Consider the following 24,823-nt stretch of genomic DNA (forward strand, 5'->3'; position numbering starts at 1 on the left):
CCAAGGGGAGCCTGACAGTGAAACCGCTCAGAGGCCAGAGAGCAATAGTAAGCAGTAGGGTAGAGAGGGGGAGTAAGTGGACACTCTGATCCCCTCAACTGATTTCTATAACTCTGGGAGGGAAGTACCATGAAAAGTCCCATTTTATATATAAGAAAACCAATTCAATTTAAATTGATTCAACCATTTAGAGATTTAAAAAATATATACACAGGGCAGGCCGCAGTGGCTCAGTGGCAGAGTTCTTGCCTGCCATGAGGGAGACTTGGGTTCGATTCCCAGTGCCTGCCATGTTTAAAAAACAAAACAAAAATATATACATAAAATGTATACACACACATATTTTAAGAGCCTTGAAAACAGTTGACCTTTTAAGCCAATTATCCCTTTATTCCTCGGTATTGAGGACCAGGAAATAATTCAACAGAAACAACAAAAGATATTTGCTAGATGATGGTCCTGTAAGTCTATAATGAAAAAAGGTTAACTTAATACGTTAGTACGTAATCCCTAAAAACGATAAATAGGAAGATAGAGTGATTAGAAAAAAATTTTTAACCATAATAGTAAGGCAGGATAATAAAATTGTAGCTAAGTGATAGCTTTGGGAAACCTGTGTGCATCTACGGACAGAGATGAACATGGCAAGAAGGCAGATGGTTAATAAGGGTTATTTTTACCCCCAACAACTTCTAGCAAATTATCCGCAGGATTCCCAGGGAGGACAGATGGGATGGGTGCAAAGGAAGTTCCAGCACAGAAAGGAACTGCTTCGTCCTGAAGTTTGTCTTAAATGTTTCCACAGATGGGCTCCCTTGACCTCTCAGGACCCACTTGAGCCACTAACCACATGTGGCTGTTTTAAGTAATTGAAATTAAATTATATTTTTAGTTCCTCAGTTGCATTAGCCACATTCCAAGTGCTTAATAACTACATTCAGCTAGTGGCTACCAGACTGAACAGAACAGAGAGAGAGAGCATTTCCTGCACCGCAGGAACTTCTGAGCATCACTGAGCTGTAGGAGTTATATTCCAGCCCTCCCCGACAGAAAATGCCTCCTCACAAAGGTGAGGGACTATCTAAAACACCCTGGTGTCCCAGGAGCAGTCTTAGAAATATCTATTTCTTTGGCTGGGAACGAAAACACGGAGTGGGCTGCGGAACTCACAGGCCATCATTTGCTAATGAGGTCTCCCAGCAACCGGGCTGGGCAGCAGGGCTTGAGGGAGGGCTCCCAGCTGACCTGTCAAATGAATAGCCGAGTTCCGTGGGTCAGTGCCAAAGAATGGAGAAGTCAAGGCTAAAGGTTTCTATTTTTCTCATGCTCTTTCTTTTGGATGGCTGTGCCAGGCATGTGTCAGATAATAGTTCAGGCCACTGGAATCCAGGAGGGGCTTGGTCTGTTTCCCACAGAATATACAGCGGTGGTAGCCCTGCCTGAAACCATTTCATCTTTGCATGGTGACAGCGGTTGCCAATTGCAGGAAAGGCTTCTGACTCTACTAGGGAGAGAGGAAATCTGGCCCCAGAGGGAGCCAGGGTCTCAGCAGAACTGGTTACATACCAGGGAAGGGCCCTGCACGAATTCCAGGTGGGTGGGCTGAGGGCAGCATACATGGGGCCAGGATGGGCAGCCAAGGGGGCTTGGGGTCGGACCTTGCTAACCACCCTGGCTGAGAGGCATGAGTTAGTCCAGAAGAGAAGTCATAAGTACCACAAGCCCTGTTCCAGATGCCATAAACTTGTGGGCCTTGGGGAGAAGGAGAAGCTGAGACCCAGGCAGCAGAGGAAAGGATAGGCTGTGGGTTGTGCTGCACAAGTCCATGAGAAAATGAAGGCCCAGGCAGGGAAAGTGGCTTGTCCAAGGTCACACAGCTAGGAAGCGGCAGTCAGGACTCAAAACTCAGGTCTGGCTCTCTGCCCAGGGCCTTTTTCCCACAGCAGCCCACCCAGGTAAACATCTCCAAGGGTCTTCCACCCAGTGTTCTTGGTGCCAGTCCTTCTTCCCCACTCCTCCCCACTGTCTTCAACCAGAAACACTCTTACGGCAAACCTTCAATGGCTCCCTACTGTGGATGAAATAAAGAAGTCCCTGGCCCAGCATTCACAGCCCTCATGCCTTGCTCCCTGTCACTCCCTCTACCCATTCCGTGCTCCAAACAGCCACTCCACCCACGCACCCCACCTCCAGGCTCCTTCTCCACCTGGAGACCTTCCCCACACCTATATTTAACCAACCCACAAAGTCCATGAAGACTTCCCCAAAGCCCCATCCGCCCTCCTCCCCTACTAGAAGTTTTTCACACCTTAATAGGGATTTCAGCACAGCCTGCTTGATGCCACAATCATCTGTTCTCACAGCTTCTCTCTCTGACCAGGCTGTGAGCTTGGAAAGGCTAAGCCCACGTCTGATTCATCATGGTCTGCTCCACGGAGCCTGGCACAGAGCAGCCCGTGAATGAATGGGAGGGTGGGAAGGTAGGAGAGTGCACGGGTGAGGAGGAGGATGAATCAGCAGGGTGGATGGAAGGATGAGTGGACGGATGGAAGACGGGTGTGTGGCTGGTGGATGGACAGGGATGGATGGGAGGGGGGTGGCTGAGCAGATAGGTGACAGACCGAATGGGAGAGTGGGTGGATGGGTGAACGGGAAAATGAAAGGGTAGATGGCTGTAAGGATGGCTGGGAGAGTGGGTAAGTTGAAGGATGGGTGGGTGGATGTGAGAGAGGGATAAAGGAATGAAAGATATATTTATTCAGAGAACAATCATCAAGCCTTCCTCTTTTCCAAAAGACACTTGAACCAACCTTGTTGCTGGGTTCTAGAACACCAGCTCCTCTCCTCCCCACAATACAACAGCCAGAAGTTTATGTTTACAGTTACCTACCCCATAACAGCCAATGTCCCTACCTTAGCAAATTTAGAAATGGAAAAATCTCTATTGAGCAATCTGTGGAATGGAAATAGCACAGAATCTTAAATTAAAGAATCTAAGTTCAAGTCCTGATTCTACCACTTACCCACTAAGTGCCCTTGGGGAAGCCAGGAAACCAGGCCTTAGTTTCCGAGTGGAAATACAGACAGTTCTTGTGGCACATGAGAAAGTGTATAAAGCCTTGTGTATTTGTCTGTTGACTCCTGGGTACTACTACTCTCTCTTGGGATTGTGTATTTTTGTTTTGCTCTGTTTTCAAAAGTCTAAAACCATGCTTATCTTTTCACCAATGTATCTTATTCTTCTGTCTGGTCATAGAATATACTCAATACTATTTAAAAATAATGGAGGGACGAATGAATTGGTGTTTGTTCCTCTCTGTAAACAGAGATGTGAGCCACTCCACATAAGAGGAGAGAGAAAAGTCCATTTTCTCCCCAACATAACTTAGATTTCTGAATCTCTAGCTTACGTTTTGGAAGATAGCACCTCTTCAACTTGAAGAAGGCAAAGCTTTTTGGCTGGGGACAGGAGGGACACAGTTAATGAGCCCTGCTAAGTGGAGAGAAATCTCTTCCAGATCAATGATGGCCATGCCAAGTTTCAGCCCCGCGACAAATGAGACGGCTGAGTTTCAGAACAAGTGACACTTAAGGATGGCGAAGATTATGGAGCACAAAAGCAGAGGAGCGACATTCCCTCTAAAGACATGCACTCAATACTCTCACCCTTGGGGAGGAGAAGCTTGGCAAGCTCTCCTGGCAGAGCAGGGAAAGGCTGAACCTCCAAAGTCCTCCTGGGTCAGCAAATGAAAATCGGAAACCGGAATGGGACTGGCCCCAAAGATGCCAAGTCGTGGCACTGGCCAAAAACCCCGGCAGCTTGTCCAACTTGGCAAGGGATGTGGGAGACTTCAGCTCTCGACTCTTCAAAAGTGATGGGGAATCCAGTCCATGTATCACTGATAAAGAATAGTGGAAAGATGCAGGTGGGCTCCGCTTCTGTGACGCTGCTGCTCTGAGCTTTCCCAGGCCTCCTCAGACCCCAGAGAGGTGTCTGAATTATGGGGGAGTCTATTGTCAACAAGATGCATCAGGGACCCTGAGCACAGGGGAGGGCCTTCTATGGCCCCCACACCATATTATGGCACCTTTTCAGCTTTATCTCACATATCCTTCATCACAGACTTGGGAGAAGCAGCCTGTTATCAACCGTGTTTTCCAAAAGTCCCAAAGCTCAAAGGGGTTAAGGTAGCCCCGTGTTTTGGTAAACAGTACTTCTGGTGTTTTTTTAAATTATTGTTTTAAAAGTAACACACACGCATCACAAGGAATCTTAAAAACATAATGGCATGAAGAAGAAAATTAAAACCACTGGTAATCCAGAGATAATCACCTTTGGCACTCTGGAGCACGTTCCCCTAGTATTTTACAACATGATTTGCACCTACATTTGGCCATCCTGGCTCTAACACTTCCCAGCTGAATGACCCTGGGTGGGGGCACTTATATGACTTCCCTGTCCCTCAGTTTCCTCATTTGTACAATATAAATGCTAACAGTTCCCGCCTCCTGGGGCTGTTATGAGCCTTTAAAATAGTTAATACCCGAAAAGTGTTTAGAATAGGGCTGGACTCAGTAAGGGCAAGGCAAATATTTGTTCATTATTACTGTCTCTGTCCCAACAAAGATATTCTTCTCTACTTTATAAAATCGGGATTAAACTGCACATATTGATTTGTCATTTTTATTCTCATTTAACAATATGTCATAGATAGCCTTTTGGGTCACAAAGCACTGTTCAATGTCATTTCTAACCACCACTAACTCTTCCATTGGACAGCGGAACCATCATTTATTTGACCCTTTTATGCTTTTGTCTGGCCACTCAGCACTGGGCACATGGAACTGCATCCAGAGCCTAAGGCTTGATTTACATGTTGCAAACCAACCTCCCGATGGCTGAGCCAATTTACACCCTCCCCGGCTACGCCCCACACCAAGCCGGGCTTGGGTCAGTTCTGGCTGTGTGTCCTTGGCACTGATTTCCAGACACTGCAGGTGTGAAGGCACCTTGTGTCCCACCAGTGAGAGGTGCTATTATTCCCATTTTGCAGACCAGGAAACGGAGGCTCAGAGGAATGATGTCACTTGCCCAAGGTCACACAGCAAGGCCAGTGACTGAGTGGGATTTTGGGGGTGAACAGCATCCCCAGGTCAGGACCTCCACGGTGGGGGAGGTGGGGGCGCTTCACCTTTGGGCATGACTTGCGGGCCCACTACGGACAGTCACACAGTCAGGTCAGGGGGCTAGGGGCAGAGGCCAACACTGGCACCCGGAGCTCCAGCTCCTCATTCCCAGAGGTGCACCGCTCACCACTCGTCAGCTCCAGGGGTGGGTTTCTCGTTACCTTAAAGGGAGGAGCAGGGGTGAAGGAGCTCGAGGGAGCAGAAGGAGGCTTGCACCCGCCAAAATGCAAAACAGGGGCAGGAAGACTCTCAGGATTGAAGACAAAGGCGTGCCAGCTCCATGGGGGCCCTGCCTCAGCATGCCAACCACTGCGGAGGGCCGGAGGGCCAGGAATTGGGCCTGGGCTTCCAGACAAGAAAGGGTAGATCTTTCCAGTAAGGAGGGCAAAGGGGAGCAGGGCAAAGGGGAGTAGGGCACCAGCCTGGGTGTCTCCTTCAAGGGCATGGAGGTTGCTCTTCCAGCCGCCTGCGGCACCCTCGGCTACCCTTGACTGACCCTGACCTTGAGCAGGCACAGAGCTGGGGCTTGACATACCCAAGTTCAACATACCCCTGGACCTCACTGCCCTTCCTGGACAGCAAACTCCTTGAAGGCTGGGATGGAACCTTCATCTTCATCAAATTGTGCTTACCTTCCTAAAACAGCAACGTAGCCATATATTTCAGGATGATCCCTAGGGACTTGGCACATCTATCTAGACGCATCCTCCACTGTAATAAGCCAGGGGAGGAGGATCGGGGGCCTGAAGGGAATCTGCCTCCATCCATGCCAGATAATCTAGTCAATCATCAGAAATCATAACAATCACAGTAACAATAGGTCACACTTACTGCTTGCTTCCTCCATGTTAGGCAAGATGCTAAGGGTTTTCTCACATTTCAAACTTCATACAACTCTCTAAGATATGTACTATTTTGATCCTCATTTTACAGCTTCAGAACTAGGCTCAGAGAGGTGAGGTGCTTGGCCAAGGTCACACAGCAGGCAGCGGGGAACTGAGGAGAAAGCTCAGAACTGATTCCGGGCACCTGTACTCATAACCACAGTGTTGAGCCTGCCTAGAGAGAGGGAAGAAGTTGGGTCTATCATTTACTCATTCATTTGTTCATTCGTTCATTCATTCATTCAGCAGATATTAACTGAGAATCTATTATGAGCAGGAGCAGGCCCTATTCCAGGCCCTGGGGACCCTAAAGATGGGTAACTCCCTGCCCTCAGGGACCCTACAAATGCTAAGGAAGACAGAAAGTAAACAAGAAAAAATAAGAGAATCCCAGTTTGTGACAAGAGGTCTAAAGGAAATCAACAGGGAGCTGTTGTTGAGACCAGAGAGGGGTGGTCAGGGCAGGCCTCACAGAGGAGGGAAAGGAACCTCTGCGTCCCAGCCTGCCTCTGCAAAGAGTCAGAGGAAGAGGGAGCTGCAAGTGCAAAGGTCCTGAGAGAGAAAAAGGCTATGCTTCCTTCAATTTCTCTGTGGCCTTGGCCTTCCCCACCACCAAACAGAGACTTACCAGGTTAACTCTTTGGTCACTAGTATACCGACCAACCCCTCCCCAACTCCCCCAACCCCAGTCTCCCCCAAGTCCTACAGTCTCAATTCTGACTCTGTTATAGCCTGTTAGTAAGCTAAACAAGAAGGAAGAGAAAAATAATGCAACAAAGTGGAAAGTAAAGAGAAAGGGGAAGAGGGAAAAGAGTAAGTGGCGTGGAGGGTGAGTACAGGGGAGGGCGGGAGTCTGGGGGAGGAGAAAGGGGAAGGGAGGTGGCTTTTTGGGTACATGTCCTTCCCTGCCCCTTGCACCCTCAGACAAAGTGGTGCCTAAAGCCCAACACCCACCAGGGCCCCAGAAGGGGGCCCCAGGAGCACCCAGCTTCCCCGCCCTGACGCCTGCCCCTTTCCCTCGCCACTTCCTCTGCTAGCCTTGCCTGCCTCTGTCACCACTTCCTCTGCATGAGAGGCCACGATTGCCTTCCCCAGGCTCAAGCCCGCTGAGGCAAGCCTGGGTAAAAGTGACATATTCCTGAACACAGAAAGGCCAAGACAGCAGAGAGATGCTATTTGAAGTGACCCAGACCTTCTCCAAGCTCCTTTGTCTTTCCCTCCATGCCGTGCAGTGGAAAAGGCACAGGGTCCTGGCCAGAGACATTGGATTCAAGTCCTGCCTAGCCATGGACAAGCTGTGTGTCCTTGAGCAAGCCCCTGTACCTCTCTGGGCTGCTGCTTCATCAGACATTGAGCAGGAATACCAACCTCTGCCTTCATGGGGATAACAGAACAATAAATGATGGAGAGATTTTTCAGAACTGAACAAAAGTCATTTCCATGCTCATTTATTTTGCTCACCTGGGAACCCACAGTGCCAGGCATACAGTAGGTGCTCAATAATTATTCTAATGGCTAACATTTATCTGAGCTTATCCAGTGTGCTAGATTAAGTGCATTGCATGGGTTATCTCTTTTCAACCACTGACAATCCTATGAGGTAGTACCATTACTAACATCATTTTTCAGCTAAAGAAACTGAGGCCCAAATAAAGCCATTTCCCTCAAATCATACAGCCTGCAAGGTGTAGAACTAGGCTTGAACTCCAGGAACTCAGCCAGGATCCTGTGCCACCGTTATCTCTGGCAATCATGAGTATTCATTCCCATCTCATCTCTGCTCTCTCTCCTCTCTCCAGCCCTCCCATTCCCACATAAGACATGTCCTTCTAAGGTTGATTGCCTGCCATTCATCGGCCGCCCTCCCTGGGTTCTAACGGGGACCTGCTCTCGCACACTGCCAGCTCCAGCAACCAGGGTGGGACTGCTCTGACCTAGATTTTAGTTATAGTGTCACCTTGAGCCTGGACAGCCAGGAAACCTTGCTCAGGCATCCCCCAATTTGTGGCCTTGGGCAAACTGCTCCCCTCTCTGGTCACAGCCTCTTCTCTTCCCCCATCCAAAGATGCCCCCCCCACACTCTACCACTACATGAAGCTGATCTGGCCAGGCCCTGGCGGCTTGGGCGCACAGAGACATTAGCTGAGGTCAGAACTGTCAAGTCCAATTTCCAGACCATCTTGACTTGGTCCCCAAATACTATTCTAGATCCGCCCATATCCTGGCCAGCCCCCCAGACCAAGCACAGCTCCCAAACCCTCCAAATACAGGGCGTGCAGAGGTAATACAAACGGGTAGAGTGGACTGGTGGGGGCGGGATGGGGTGGGGCAGATAACAATAGGATGGCAGCAAACAGCAGAGGCCAGACCTACCCTGTCCAATGTAGGAGCCACTAGCTACAAGGGCTACTGAGCACTTGAAATGCAGCTAGTCCAAACAGGGAAGCACTATGAGTGTAAAACACACACCAAAGACTTACTATGAAGAAAAAGAATATAAATGATCTCTACATCCATATGGATTACATGCTGAAATGACAATATTTTGGATATCCTGCATTAAATTAGATCTACTACTAATTTCCACCGCTTAGCTTTTCCTTCTTTGTAATGAGGCTACTAGAAAATTTAAAATCCCATATGTGGCTCACATCACATTTCTACAGGACGGCAGGCAGTGGTATTGGCTTATCTGATGTTTGCAAAGACAGGAAGCTAAGCTTTTACGTGAAATCACCTAATTTCAAAATACTGACAATTCAAATTCGGTTCAATCACTGTGGGAGCCCCGCAAACCTGTTGATGGTTCATGGCTCAAGAGCCTCTAGCCAGTCCCCTTGGTCTCACTGCCCAGACCCTCTCCTGGCCCCGACTTCCTTCTCTCCCATCATCCTATGGCCACAGCACCTGCCCAGCCAGGCAAAAGTCCTCGCCTCTCTCTGTCAAGGGACCTGTCTCTGCCCCTCCATTGATGCCACTACAATCCTGTCATCTGGAGTTTGTGCTTTCCCCTTTCCTTCCCCGTGCCTCACTGGAAGTGGCAAGAGAGAACGCTGGCTGATCCTGAGCACATACCAAAGACCACCTGCTAAGCTTTTTGGGTGAGTTGCTCAACTAATTCTCAGAGCAGCTCTGTGGGGTAGATCTGAGTATCAGCCCAATCATACACATGGGGAAACTGAGGCTCAGAAACAAGCCAGTCGCCCAACATGACATAGCCTTTAGCGAGTCAGCCAGGATTTGAACCCTAATCTATCTGGCTGCCTGGCCCAAGTCTTTCATCACACGCCTAGAGCCTCGACAAGCAGTAGGAACACAAATACTGTTTGCTGATCTGAACTAAAGCCCGTTCATCTGTGGGAACACAGATGCTAGGGCACATCTGGCAACGTCTGAGATATTTTTAGTTGTCACAACTGGAGGGCTGAGTGGGTGGGTAGCTGCTACTGGCATCTACCCTGGGTGGAGGCCAGGGATGCTGCTAAACATCCCACACTGCACAGGACGGCCCCACAATCAATAATTATCCAGCCCAAAATGTCAATAGTGCCAAGGTTGAGACTCACTGGGAGGAAGGATGAGCTACAAACACTGAAGTATTTCCATCTTGTCCTGAGTTGTCATGGTAACTGGCCAGGATGGCTCCTGTGTGTCACCTACAGCATCAGTAATAACACACGCTTCTCATTTCCTGAGCACTTCCGGGGTGGGGAGCAGATGCTAAAGGCATCCCCTCCTATTACCTCCATTTCACAGACAAGAGCCTGTGGTTCCAGGAAGCCATCTGCGTGGACTCCAAATGGCAGGCCCAGGATTGGGACCCCAAGCCTACTGACCCCAAGTCGTCACCCCTCAACTACCCTGATCTACTCCCCTCAGCAGCAGGCCCAGGAGCCACCATCCTGGGCTGTTCTGGGGAGTTGTGGGGTGGGAGCGCCTCGGGATCTCCCCTAGTCTGGGTAACCTCGGGTGGCCTAGGAATCTGAGAGGTCTGGGATGGGGCTGGGGACTGAGAAGGCTGATGTTTTTTAGCTCACTTCACCCTGGCTTCTATGGGGCCAGCTGGAGACCTCCTTAGTGGACTAGCACCAAATTCCTGGGTCAGCCCTGCAGGCCCCAGTGCCTCCCAAGGGCCTCCCCAGCCCGGCTCGGGCCACCCTGGTTTTAGAGCCAAGCCAGGAACCCACTTACAATAGCAAGGACTTCAGTTTAAAAATATTTGACTGAGAGGAAATAAGGTTACTGCCTGGGGGCAGAGCTCTTTCCGGAGGAGGAGGGGAGCGCACCAGGAGTGAGGAAGTGGAAACCAGGCAGGAGAGGAGGTGAAAGGAGATGTCCCCTGAGTGGGTACCCCGAGGGGCCAGGGAGGCCCTCAGGCTGCCCCTGAGGCCGGCAGCACTCACACCTCACTTAACCTCTGCTTTGTCTAAAGTCGGGTCCGGGCAGGGGGGTGGGGAGAGGAAAGAGAGCAGGATGTGGAAGGATGGGGGTGACAGTCTCTCTGCAAGGCCAGCACAGGCTGGAAGACAGTGAGGTCTCCGGAAGCAGCCTCCAGAGGGTTCAGGGACCAAGTCTGCATGGGCTTCTGGAGGTCTAACTTTAAAAAAAAATGGTTTAAAATACAGAAAGAACTTTCTGAACTGAGCTGTCCATCAGCGTCGGCTCTTGGGCAGATTAGCGGAAGATTTGAGCATCACCTTAATTTCGCATTTGCTCATGTGCAGTTTTGTTTACAGGGAAACTTGAGGTGAGAAGCTGTATCCAGCTGCAAATGCACACAGCATGCACCTCAAAGGTCTCTCAGCCACCTGTGTGCCACCCAGCTTTGCACCTGGCAGCAAAAGTTTTCCACCCACTTTCTGATAACCCTTCTCCTACCACTTCACGATTAACTCACCTACTGCAGCCCTTCAGGCCTGCAGGTCCACAAACAAACTTCAGGTCTTATTCACAGGAAGGTACCACATTTATTGTAGTATCTGTGCATTTCTTATCCATGTAACATGATAAAACTGTTTGCTGCTGTTTTTATTATGTTCTTCTTCTTCTTTTTTTTTTTTTTAATGTGTTACTGATGGAAGATTTTGAGTGTGGTGCCCCATTTTCCCTGTAAGCCCTCAGGTTTTTATCGCATGATTTGGCATAGCTGGGTGATTCTGAGGAATAGTAGAAATGACTTACATATCCGTAAGATCAGAATAAGGGGGCAGAAAGGTAGAAGTGAGACATCCAGAAAGTACATGTGAAGTATTTAGAATACAGGAAAAGGCCTTCGGAATGAACAGTGGCAAAAAGATATAGATATATATGATTACAATTCCTTTTTTTTTTTAATTTGCCATAACTCCTATAAAATTCTAGAAGGCTAAATGCCAAAATGTTAATAGGAATTAGTGGGACTTAGGGCCTTTCTCTCTCTCTCTCTCTCTCTCTCTATATATATATATATATATATATATATATATACTATTAGGGACTTTCTCTTTATATATATATACATATATATACACACACATACATACTGTTTTGGCACACTCCCCATTTTAAATCTGTGAGTAGATGATGTTTTCAAACTGGCAAAATAATAAACGTTTTAATGATTAAAAACAACATAAGATCAAAACCAAAGCAAATTTCAAGAAGAAAAATAATCACAGCCTGCTAACCCAGATCTTCATTTCTGCACAGAAATGTCAGTGTCTGGCCGGTGAGTATCTGTTTCACCTGGCTGCTGTGACAGCACACATGGCCTACTGAAGACGCTTTTGCCCACTGAACGTGACATGAAATACTTCTCCCATTTCTAGTTCATCTTCAGAATAAAGATGGCTTTTCATGGTAAAAATCTTGAAACCATGTAATGAGCTTTACTTTGTATCTAGAAAGAGACTGGAAATGACTTTCTTTTTTAACAATGTGCATAGGGTAAGAATGGGCTTGACTTTTAACCCCATCCACCTCTTTTTCTCCTGAGGCAGACAGATGAAGGCTTATCAAGGAGAAGAGGGAAGCAGCTCTGTATCTTCAGAAAGCTAATGTTTGGGCTCTGAACTCCTCCATAACTCTCATCAGTCAATCTGGAGTCACAGAGTCTTCTCCTGACAAGAAGGCTTTATAGGCTTGGGAAGTCCTCAAGAAGGGCTTCCCCACCTAGGTGGCCAGAAGAAAACTTCAGAATTCTAGGACAGAGACAGGAGATGGTGCTAGCTATCACTCGCCCACCTCAGAGCCAGCTGCTTCTCCAGGTGCCAGGTCAAACCAGCAGTGCTGGTCTCAGCCATAAGAACAAGATGGAATGTCCAGCCTGTGCTGCCACGGAAACCACACAAGAGGCCCACGATGTGGGCAGGCCTCATGGTTCCTGGTCAGAGGTCCTTCAGGAAAAGCAATGCCTGCTTCAATTTCAGATATAAGGGGCATGGTAAGCAGCACTTTTCCAGGACAGGCAGCCTGGGTGACAAAGGGATCATTAATCCAGGATGGATGTTCCCTAGCAGGAAACTGAGGGAAAAGTGTTAAACGGAAGCCAGAGCATTTGTTCTAGTTCCTTCCCTTCTCTGAGCCTCAGGATCCTCATACACAACCTGAGGTTAGTTTAGCTTGGCGCATCACACACTAAGGTCAGGCAGGTAATATGATAAATGGCCCAGGCTTATCAACCATCACACAGCTCTCTTGGTCTAGCTTTGTTCTTCTTGATTATCAGAAAAGCATGGGTTTGGAGGTGGAGGGAAGACAGCCTTGATGGAGCCTAGCTCACGGCTTTGAAAACTGGACTCAAATTTAAAAGGGCCCATGTCTTAAGGGGACCTAGGAGGAGACAAAATTGCTAAGCACATGAGCAACTTTGTAAGAAACTCCCAGAGTGGCAGGGGAGAAGCCGACGGAAATGACAAGTGAAACGGACCTGGGGACCTCTTGCAAGTGCAAAAGCAAAGTTCTGCATTTAGGTGTGAAAAAAAATGAACCAGAGGAAGCCAGGATAAATTAGGGGAGGGGGAGAGACAGTAGTTTGAAAGCCCCTAATAGAGAAAAAAACATTAGCGAGAACCAATGGCATCACACTAAAAACACCAGCTGAATGTTCTGGAGAAGGCAGAGGATGTAGTGAGCAGAGGAAAGGTTCAGTTGCCTCAGGGTGGCACGTAAGGAGAAGGAGGCTCTATCCTGGGCAGGCAAGGATACGTGGCAGTATGCCCAGGGGGAGCTGTGAGGCCAAGGACTCTTCATGTCACTAGGTAGAAAGGTGCAGCTGTGAAAAGGGTAAAGAAGAGATGTACAGGCTGGAACCCTCAGGTAAAGAAGGACAGTAAATCAAGGCAGCCTGAAGGCCATGAGAGTGACAGTGAGGCCCGCCTCTCCAATCACAGGACCTTTGCTCCTGTGGAGGTTCCGCCCTGTAACAGGAAGTGTTGACTCAGAAGGGAGGTGGTACTGTAACAAAAGAGGTACCCAGATGAAGCTACCCCCACTCTAAGTCTCTAGAGCAGTGCTGCTCAAACATCAATGTGTTTAGGAATCACCTGGGAATCTTATTAAAATGAAGATTCTCATTCAGTAGGTCTAGGGTGAAACCTGGACTTCTGCATTTCTAACAATCTCCCAGATAACACTGATGATGCTGGTCCAGGCACCATACTTGAAGAAACCTAGATCTAGACCACTCTCAAGTCAAAGAGACCAAGTCCTCACCGGGTGGGCTTGGAGAGGATTTTCTGTAGTCCAGTTTCCTGAAAGAGCAATCCTGGGGTCAGAATGTCCTCCAAGCTACAGGATCCCCAGGGGGTGAGGACTGATTTAGGAAGGAAGCATTGTCCAGGAGGTAAACACCAGTTTAACATATGGAATTCTCATAATATAAGGTTTTCCCTAGAGACAGAAGATCCCAGAAAGTCAAGCTGTGGGTGTCTGGTCCCCCCATACAGCCCAGCAACTCAGAATGGAGTTGCAGGAGCAGAAACCAAGCAAAGTCCTGCTGCAAATGTGTCTAGATTTAATCAGTTCTGCCCCACCCCTCCACAAGAGCTCCTGGCCCGCCTGTATTGCTGTAGGGTAGAGGTGACTGTACACTGGGAAGACTCCCCAACTGTGACTCAGATATAGAGTCAAATCTGCTCCCTGCAGCTCAACATTCTTGAGGCTCTGACCTCCAACCACCCCCCCACTCCCATCTCCTACGCAGCCCCAGTCCACCCTTCTCAGCCTTTCTCTCTCTATAGGTCACACCTTGTCCTTCCCCCTCCCTGTCCTTGTTTGGCTCATCTTCAGGTGTGCCTTCTCCCCGACCCAAGCTCCTAATCCCAACGCTCCAAGGCACAGTGAAGCTTCTCTGACTCCATCGCCTCGGTATTTCCACAGATTCTCCGTGGTTTCCTTTAAAAAGCATGTCTCTATTAGTTTTACTGTGGGGTGACCTTCTCGGATGCTGGGGTCCTGTGAGCTACCCTCTGTCTCCCCCTGCGTTGCCCAGCACAGTGCCGGCAGCACGGAAGTTATTCAGAAACTGAGCTCTGAGGGCAGCGGCCGTGCCCAGAGAGGGCGCACAGAAACTCAGCCGGGCTGAGTGAGGTTGCCCACAGAACAAGGGTCACTGGAACTGGACCCCGGGCCCCCGAGTTCAGGGCAGGGGCTTCCCCCTGCACCCTCCCGAGTCGTGAGCGGAGCAGACCATGCTGGATCCCGTTCCTTCCGGAGCCGCTCCACGCGCCCCGGGCGCTCGCCCATCCGCCTCCAGCGCCCTCACCTTGTAAACCTTGCCGAAGGCGCCGTCGCCCAACTCGCCCACGATCTCCCACACCTCGTTGGGGTCCAGGTCCCGGCGGACATGCTCATATTCCCGGGACTTTCTCTTCTCGAAGGTGGACAGACGTAGGATGCGGCGGAAATTGGCGAAAGCCATGGTTGCGGACGCTCGAGCCCGGGCTGGAGCTGGCGCCGGCTCCGGCTGTGCTCGGGCGGCCGCGAGGAGGAGGGGCTGGAGGACGCCGCGGCGCTGGGGGCTCTCCCCAGACCCGCCCTTCCCGCAGCCCGACCCTGGTCAAGTGCACCCTGGGCTGCGCAGCGGTTGGAGCTCCCGGAACCGCGCAGGCGGCCGCGGACCCCGCCCCCGTTCGGTCCGGCCCCTGGGGCCTCCTCCAGAGCACCAAGCACTGGACGCGTTCCCAGGATCCGACCCGGTGCCCGCCCACCGGTCCCGGCTCCACCTGCCGCTCCCCGGCAGGGTCTCCGGACCCCCTAATTGGCCGCGGGATTTCCCCGGCTCCGCCCGTCGCCGCAGGGCACTCTGGAAACTGTAGTCCCCGCGTGCCTCGCGCCCTCGAGCCTCGAGCTGGCTTTTGGAGAGTCTAGGGAACCCCTCGGGACCGTCCCAGATCTGAGAGGCCGGCAGCGCCTCACTGCGCGCAGGGCTCCCAGAACTGTGGTGGGTGACAGAGGAAGCGAATTGGCCTTTCGCGAGCAACCACTGAATGCTGTCAATGCCAACAAGCAAACAGACATTAGCGTAGCTCATTGAATCAGCTCTGTAACTGAAACTGCTCTCCCCCACTTTTCCGACGAGCGCATCGAGGCCGCGGGCGAAAGCACTTTCCCCAAAGTACACAGCCTGGCTAAGGATCCGATGCGGGTTCCACGGCGCGGTGCTGCCTCCTAGTGCGCGAAATGCAGCGCTGTTGCAGCCTCGGTCAATCCTAGGAAGCCCGGGTTTCCAGGCTCCTTTCCTGCTTTCCAGGAACTCCCCTCCCTCCCCGCACCCCACCCCCAATCCTGTCAGGATTACAGTGCTGGGAGAGAGAGCTGCTTTGGCACATATCAGGCTTTATGAAGGAGCTTCAGACATATAAGCATATTAAGTAAAAACGTTTTACTCAATTTTCCCAATTGTTTTTTAAATAGAGAAGGTTTACAGAAAAATCATGCAGAAAACAGAGTTCCAATACCCCCCCACACGCAGTTTTTCCTAATAACAGTAGTGTGGTACTTATGAATTAGATTAAAATATTCCAATAAAATGCTAGCAAGATAATAGAGATGAATAAATCATTTTTAGCAATGTTAACACCTTATGAAAAGAATGAGGCTTTCATTCTTCCTGTTATGTTTCTTTCCCGTTGCATTAATGTCTCTTATCTTTGTTGCTCCCTCTTACTTTTGGGAGAATTTATTTTACTATTCTTTCTAGTTTCTTGAGATGAGTGCTTAACTCATTAATTTCAGCTTTTCTCTTTTTTTCTAATATTCAAATTTAGGACTACACATTTCCCTTTAAATATAGCTTTAGCTGCATTCTGTTTTTGCTACATGGCGTTTTTATCATTTAGTTTTCAGTATTTTCTAATTTCCATAATGATTTCCTCTTGATCCATGGGTTATATAGAAGTACATTTCTAAATGTTCAAACATGAGGCTTTCTAATTATCTTCTGTTACTGATGTCTAGTTTAATTGTATTGTGGCCAGAGAATGTGTACTGTACAATTTCATTTTTTGTACATTTGTCCACACTTGCTTTCTGCCTTAGTATATGTTGAATTTCTGTATATGTTCTGTGCTGATTTGAAAGGATGTATGTCCCCTAGAAAAGCCATGTTTTAATCAAAATCCTATTTTATAAAGGCAGAATAATCCCTGTTCAATACTGTATGTTTGAAACTGTAATCCTTGGAGATGTGATTTAATCAAGAGTGGTTGTTAAACTGGATTAGGTGACGACATGTCTCCACCTATTTGGGTGGATAAGTTTCTGGACTCCTATAAAAAAGGAAACATTTTGGAGAATGAAGGAGGTTCAGAGAGAGCAGAGCAGAATGACATAGCCATGAGAAGCAGAGTCTGCCAGCCAGTGACCTTTGGAGATGAAGAAGGAAAATGCCTCCTAAGGAGCTTCATGAAACAGGAAGCTAGGAGAAGAAGCTGGCAGATGACTCCTGTTCACCGTGTGCCTTTCCAGATGAGAGAGAAACTCTGACTGTGCTCGCCATGTGCCCTTCCACTTGAGAGAGAAACCCTGAACTTCATCGGCCTTCTTGAACCAAGGTATCTTTCCCCGGATGCCTTAGATTGGACGTTTCTATAGACTTGTTTTAATTGGGACATTTTCTCGGCCTTAGAACTGTAAATTAGCAACTTATTAAATTCCCCCTTTTAAAAGCCATTCTACTTCTGGTATATTGCATTCCAGCAGCTAGCAAACTAGAACATGTTCCATAAGTTATTGAAAATATTTATGTTCTACAAGTTGTTGCATGCAGTTTTGTATATGTGTCCATTGGGTCAAATATACATCTTATTCAAATATCCTAACTCTTTATTGGTTTTTCTCTGTTTAATCTATCAATTATTGAGCAATGAGGTGGGAATTATTTGTACTTTCTTTTGGTCTTATATACTTTCTTTTATCTTGTTCCATTCTTTTACTTTTAACCTTATTGTATCATTGGATTTTAGATGTGTTTTTTGTAAACATAGTTTGTTTTTCAACTTCTATAATCATTGCTTTTCACTGGAGTCATTTACATTTAATATAAATGCACATGTATGGGTTAAATATTTCATCTTATTTCTTGCTTTCTATTGGTCACACATTTTCTTCTTTCCTTGCCTTCTTTGGGATTGATGTTGCTGTTGTCATTACACCACTATCGTACTAAATTTAGAACTTTATATTCTATTTCTGTTCTTTTAGTGGTTATTCTAGAAAATATAAATTAATTTATAGAGTTCAAGTATATACTTTTAACTTCCTCCTAAATAATAAACATTTTAATCTCATTTTCCTTGACTCCACCTTATATCATAGTTGTAACATAAATTTTATCTTGTTAAAAACTCCATATGACATTATTATTATTGTTTTACCCCATCAATGTTTATTTGGTTTTATCCACGTATTTTTATCACTTTGTTGTTCTTTATTCCTTCATGCATCTTGCATTTTTCTCTCTGGGATCATTTTCTGAATACTGGAAATTTATCACTTAGAATTTTGGGAAGAAAGGAATGTTGGCAATAACTCTTAGCTGTTTTTAAATTTTTTTTACTTACAATACCTTTATTTCATCTAAACTTTTCTTTTCCTTTTTCTTTTTACTTTAGAAAATTACAAACCTATTTAAAATAATGTACCCATTACTTAGTTTCTATAATTATCATTCACAACAAATTCTGCTCTCTGTACACTACAACTCTCAGGCCTGGATTATTTTGAAGCAACTTCCCATCATATCATTTTATATTGAAAAACAACAACCATCTTCATTATAGTCAGTGTTCCTATTTCTCCAATGTCTTAAGCTTTTTTGTAAGTTGTCTGCTTTTATGTACTTTTTTTAGTAAGTTAATACTTTTTCAATCATATTTTCAGATGCAAAAATGACAGGCAATACACCCATAGTACTGTTTAAAATGCAATGTAACTTTAGAATAAGTGTTAAATAAAATACATTATAAGATCATCATGAACTTTAAAAAGCTACAAATCTGCCTATCTTAATGCCAAACAATATCCAATGGCAATGAACATTCTAATTTCTATATACTAAATTAACAGGAATCTTTGATGAGATTAGAGGCATTTTCCTTTACCAGTCTTTCATTTTGTGTGCTGTTATCAACAAATAACCAAGATTGCTTGCATATGATGAATAAAATCAAAGGTATCAGGGTTTGTTTTTTTAACACAAAAAACTTTTTTGATGAAAATATTTTCTAAAACTGGGTTTGTCTTATTTGGTTCCAAATATGTATTAGAATATCATTATCTGCCTTCATGGGCTATTGTTGAGTTGTATGATTTCTGTATGTATATAGGACATGAAACCTTAATCTCATGTGTGATTTCCAAATATTTTCTCCCACTGAGTTGGCTGCCTCTTCACCTGTTTGACAAAAGTCTTTTGAGATGCAGAAACATTTGATTTTGAGGAGTTCGCATTTACCTATTTTTTCTTTTGTTGCTTGTGCTTTGGGTGTAAAGTTTAGGAAGCTACCTCCTATTGCTACATCTTGAAGATGTTACCTTAAATTTTCTTCTAGGAGCTTTGTGGTACTGGTTCTTATATTTAGGTGTCTGATCCACTTTGAATTAATTTTTATATAGGGTGTAAGGTAAGGGTCCTCCTTCATTCTTTCGGCTATTGATATCAGTTCTCCCATGCCCATGTATTGAAAAGACTTTTTTGTCCCAGTTCAATGGATATGGAAGCCTTGTTGAAGATCAGTTGACCATAGATTTGGTGGTCTATTTCTGCACTCTCGATTCTATTCCATTGCTCAAAACTTCTATCTCTGTGCCAGTAGCATGTTGTTTTGATTACTGTGGCTTTATAATAAGCTTTAAATTCAGAAAGTGTTAATCGTCCCACTTCATTCTTCTTTTTTTTAGGATGCTTTTAGCTATTCAAGGTCTCTTTCCCTTCCAGATGAATTTGATAACTAGCTTTTCCAAGTCTTCAGAGTAGGTTGTTGGAATTTTTATTGGTACTGCATTGAATCTGTAGATCAGTTTGGGTAGAACTGACATCTTAATTATATTTAACCTTTCAATCCATGAGCAGGGAATGTCTTTCCACTTACTTAGATCTTCTTTAATTTCTTTTAGCAATGTTATGTAGTTTTCTGTGTAAAAGTCCTTTATATCTCTGGTTAAGTTCATTCCTAGGGAGTTGATTCTTTTAATTGCTAATTTGAATGGAGTTTTTTCCTTAATTGACTCCTCAGGTCATTGCTTGTATATAGAAACATTACTGGGTTTTGCACATTAATTTTATATCCCACCACCTGCTGAATTTGATTATTAGCTCAAGTAACTTTGTTGTAGACTTCTCAGGATTTTCCAAGTATAGTATCATGTCATCTGCAAATAGTGAAAGTTTTACTTCTTCCCTTCCAATTTGGATGCCCTTTGTTTCTTTTTCCTGCCTGATTGCACTAGCTAAAACTTCTAGTACAATGTTGAATAACAGTGGTGACAGAGGGCATCCTTGTCTCATTCCTGATCTTAGGGGGAAAGCTTTAAGTCTCTCTCCATTGAGTATGATGCTGGCTATGGGTTTTTCATATATTCCCTTTATCATATTGAGAAAGTTACCTTTGATTTCTACCTTTTGAAGTGTTTTTATCATAAAAAGATATTGAATTTTGTTGAATGCTTTTTCAGCATCAATCAAGACGATCATGTGATTTTTCCCTTTCATTTTGTTAATGTGCTATAATACATTAATTGATTTTCTTGTATTGAACCATTCTTGCATTCCTGGTATAAATCCCACTTGGTTGTGGTATATAATTCTTTTAATGTGCTGTTGGATTCTATTTGCTAGTATTTTTTGAGGATTTTTGCATAGATGATCATTAGGGAGATTGGTCTATAGTTTTCGTTTCTTATAGCATGCTTACCCAGTTTTGGTATTGAGTGATGTTAGCTGCATGAAATGAGTTAGGTAGTGTTCCTTTTCCCTCAATTTTTTTGAAAAGTTTGAGCAGGATTGGTGTTAGTTCTTTTTGGAATGTGTGAAGCCATCTGTCACTGGGCTTTTCTCTGTAGGAAGATTTTTGATAACTGATTGAATCTCTTTACTTGGGATTGGTTTGTTGAAATCTTCTATTTCTTCTTAAGTCAGTGTAGCTTGTTCATGTGTTTCCAGGAATTTGTCTATATCATCTAAGTCGTCTAGTTTGTTGGCATGTCACTATTCATAGTATCCTCTTCTGATTTTTTTTTATTTCTTCAGGGTCTCTGGTAATGAATCCTCTCTCGTTTCTGATTTCATTTATTTGTATCTTCTCTCTCTCTCTCTCTCTCTCTCTCAGCCGTCCTAGTGGTCCATTGATTTTCCCAAAGAACCAACTTTTGGTTTTATTGATTATTTCTATTGTTCTCCCATTCATTTAACTGTTTTAATCTTTGTTCTTTCTCTTCTATTTGCTTTGGGGTTAGTTTGCTGTTCTTTCTCACGTTCCTCCAGGTGAGCAGTTAAATCCTCAATTTTGGCTCTTTCTTGTTTTTTAATATAGGCATTTAGGGCAATAAATTTCCCTCTCAGAATAGTCTTTGCTGCATCCCATAAGGTCTATTCTCATTTTCATTCACCTCCACATAGCTATCGATTTCTCTATCAATTTCTTTTTCGACCCATTGGTTGTTTAAGAGTGTGTTATTTAATTTCCATATATTTGTGGATGTTCTCATTCTTTGCTGGTTATTGATTTCCAGCTTCATTCCATTGCGATCAGAGAAAGTGCTTTGAATAATTTCAATGTTTTTAAACTTATAAAGATCAGTTTTGTATCCCAACATATGATCTATTCTGGGGAATGTTTCATGAGTACTAGAGAAGAATGTATATCCAGATGTTTTGGGGTGTAATGACCTATATATATGTCTGTTAGGTCTAATTCATTTATCAAATCATTTAAGTTCTCTATTTCCTGGCTGGTCCTCTGTCTGGTTGTTCTATCTATAGAGAACAGTGGTGTATTGAAGTCTCATACTATTATTGTTGAATGTCTATTGCTCCCTTCAGTTTTACCAATGTTGGTCTCATGTACTTTGGAGCTCCTTAATTGGGAACATAAGCATTTATGATTGCTATTTGTTCTTGGTGAAGTGCCCCTTTTATTAATATAGTGTTCTTCTTTGTCTCTTATGATGCCTTTACATTTGAGTCTATTTTGTCTGATATTAGTATAGCTACTCCTGCTTTCTCTTGGTTTCAGCTTGTGTGGAACATCTTTTTCCATCCTTTCACTTTCCATCTATTTGTATCCCTTTGTTTAAGATGAATCTCTTGTAAGCAGCGTATAGCTGGATTATATTTCTTAACCCATTCTGCCAATCTCTATCTTTTAATCAGTAAGTTTAGTCCGTTAACATTCAAAGTTATTACTGTAAAGTTGTTTCTTGAATCCTCCATCTTATCCTTTGGATTTTGTCAGATCTATATATTCTTTCCCCTCTTTCTCTTTTTACCTGTTAAGTTACCCTTACTAGTACTTTTCAATTCTGTGCCCTCTCCTAGTCTTTTTTTTTTTTTTTTGGCCAGCAAAGCTCCCTTTGGTATTTCTTGTAGGGCCAGTCTCTTGTTGACAAATTCTTTCAGCATTTGTTTGTGTGTGAAAATTTTAATCTTTCCCTCAGGTTTGAAGGACAATTTGGCTGGGAACAGAATCCTTGGCTGAAAGTCTTTCTCTTTCAGGATCTTAAATAGATCACACTGCTGCCTTCTTGCCTCCATTGTCTGTGGAGTAGTCTGAACTCAGTCTTATGTGGTTTCCCTTGTATGAAGTAGATTGTTCTAGTCTTGCCGCTCTCAGAATTTTCTGCTTCTCTTCAACATTTCACAGACTGATTAGTATGTGTCTTGGGGATGCCTATTTGGAATTATTCTATTTGGAGTTCATTGGGCTTCTTTGATTTGTGTATTTCTGTCGTTTATAGGATTGGGAAGTTCACCCATTGTATCCTCAACTAATATTCCTAGCCCTTGTCTCTTCTCCTCTCCTTCTGGGACACCCATGAGTCTTATATTTGTGTTCCTTGTGTCATCCATCATTTCTCTGAGATTCAATATAATTTTTCCATCTTTTTTTCCAGTTGCTCTTTTGTATGTTTAAAATCAGTTGCCCTGTCCTCTAGTTCACTTATTCTTTCTTCTGCCTCCAAATCTGCTGTTGTGTGTCTCTAGTATATTTTTTATTTGGTCTACTGCATGCTTAATCTCTGTGATATCTAATATTTTTCTATTTAGTTTCAAATTCCTCCTTATGCTCTTTTAGTGTCTTTTTTTAACCTCCTTTATGTCATTAGGCATCCCATTGATTTTATTTAGTATAGTTATATGAACATTTTTGATTAGTTGTTCTAAAGCCTATCTCCTCCAGTGTTTTAATTTGGTCATTAGACTGGGTGGGCTGTATCTGTCTGCATCATGATATGCTTAGTGATCTTCTGTTGCCTTCAAGGCATGTAAATATCTTGATAGGGTTACTTTGGAGGTCGATTTCCTTCGGTAGCCTAAAGCTTTGTATTTGTGGGTTGGATGTGGAACAGGATGTGGGGCACAACAGTGCACTGACAGGTTGCAGTGCAGGTATAGGCATGGGTCAGGGATGCTACGTTAGCACTGGTGAGCTTGGAGTGCTGAGCCTGGTATGTGGGGCATGGGGTTGTGGAGGTGCAGTGCAGGGGCCATGGGGGTGGGGTACACCTCGGCAGGCCTTGCAGTACAGGAGTAGGGTGCGGTGACAGACACAGAGGTAGGGCTCAGTGGGAAGTAGGTGGGGGATGATCAAATGCACGGGGGCTGGTGTGCAGGGGATGTGGCTGGGCGTGTGGATCATGGTGGTTGTAGGTGTCAGGGTGTGGGGTAGGTGACACAGAGGTCAGGGCACAGGAGAGCAGGGCGTGGATGTGTTCATCCCAGGTTCAGGGGGCCCGGGATGCAGATGTGCAAGTGTGTAGCAGTGGGGTACAGTTTGTGGGGGTTGCGGGACATGGGTCAGAGGTGGGTAATATCAGGTGGAAGTGTGCACAGGTGTGTGTGCGAGGTTGGGGCAGGAGTGCACATGTCTGTAGGTGGCTATGTAGTATATATGCACATGTGAGCACCTGCCAGGTGTGGGAGCAGGGCGCTTGTGCCATGGGGTGGGGCAAGGGAGTGCACGTGTGAAGGGTAGGGGGTTGGGATGCAGGGGTCAAGAGGTCAGTGCACAAATGTGTGGGCACCCAGCAGGGAGGATGTGGCTGTGAGCATGTGTGGGTCTGTGGGACAGAGGCCTGGTATACATGGGGCTAGAGGGCAGGACCCTGATGTGTGTGCATGTACAGAGCTCAGGGAGAGTGAGTGGGCCAGGGTTGTTGTGTTGGCTGGGGGGCAGGTGTGACCCAGATGCATAGGCCAGTGCTTGCCCAGAGCTGGGGGGCGTGGCAAGGGTGTGCACACGCGCACATCTGGAAGGGCCTTACACTGATGTACACTTGTGCAGAGCTGGGGATGGGGGGGTGGGCAGGGCGGAGTTTCACAACTATATGGGCTGGGGACAAGTGTGGCCCAGGTGAGAAGGGGAGCACCCACAGCCTGGATGCAGGGAGCAGGGAGGAGGAGGGGCTGTTGAGAGGCTGGGCACAGGTGTATGGGTCTCAGGAGGAGTAGGGTGAAACCGTGGGTTTACACAGGAGAGGTGGTCGTGCTGGAGTGGGTGTGGGGACACGAGGTGGGGAGGTTAGGGTGGGGGAGGTTAGGGTGGGAGAGTGTGGAGCCCAGTAGGGGGGTGGGTGATGGGGTTCAGGTGCATTGGGTGTGAGGGGAGTCACAAGGCAGAGGTGGCGCGGGTGAGGGTAGCGCGTTCAAGTGGCTCACTTCCTATTCCTGTCTCCCTGCTCGTGCACTTATGAAGGCTCCAGGCTTCCATTTTGAAAGAGGCACATTAGGCTATTTGCACTAGCTGGATGGTCTTTGGTTCTCTGCATCTCAAGTCTTCAGATTTTGCAATCAGGGCCTCCCTATGTCGTGTAGAAGATCTTCCAGGGTCACTTACACCCTGGAATCTCCGTCCCAAGTGCCTTCCTGTCCTTCCTTAGTTGTTCCTTGAGGCAGGGTGAATTCGACCTATTCTATTCCACCATTTTCCCAGAACTCCCTGATTTTAGGGGCTATTAAAAACACGATGTATTTAAATAAACAGTCAAAGTAGGTGCATATATTGGAATTAGTAAAGATATAAAAGAGTCTTATGTTGCATATTTTTATTGAAGAA

General features: G+C 45.8%; 2 protein-coding genes across 3 annotated transcripts in view; one reads left to right on the plus strand and one right to left on the minus strand.

Annotated features, from left to right (window-relative positions):
- STK10 (serine/threonine kinase 10) overlaps positions 1–24,823 on the minus strand; it is a 200,572-nt gene that overhangs the window by 126,632 nt on the left and 49,117 nt on the right. The window contains exon 1 of one of the 2 annotated variants that reach the window (XM_077137646.1): positions 14,815–15,241. The exons of the other annotated variant lie outside the window; for it this stretch is intronic. Coding sequence (XP_076993761.1) covers positions 14,815–14,970 — 156 coding nt within the window. The 5' untranslated portion in view covers positions 14,971–15,241. Of the gene's footprint in view, positions 1–14,814; positions 15,242–24,823 lie in introns of those variants that run through there. 2 annotated transcript variants of the gene reach the window in all.
- Positions 12,397–24,823, plus strand: part of EFCAB9 (EF-hand calcium binding domain 9) — a 45,680-nt gene continuing 33,253 nt past the window's right edge. Inside the window, exon 1 of the mRNA XM_077137652.1 lies at positions 12,397–12,492. The gene's annotated coding sequence lies outside the window, so the exon portion shown is untranslated. The remainder of the gene's footprint in view (positions 12,493–24,823) is intronic.

This window comes from Tamandua tetradactyla, chromosome 20, assembly GCF_023851605.1.
Source record: "Tamandua tetradactyla isolate mTamTet1 chromosome 20, mTamTet1.pri, whole genome shotgun sequence".
Lineage (NCBI taxonomy): Eukaryota > Metazoa > Chordata > Mammalia > Pilosa > Myrmecophagidae > Tamandua > Tamandua tetradactyla.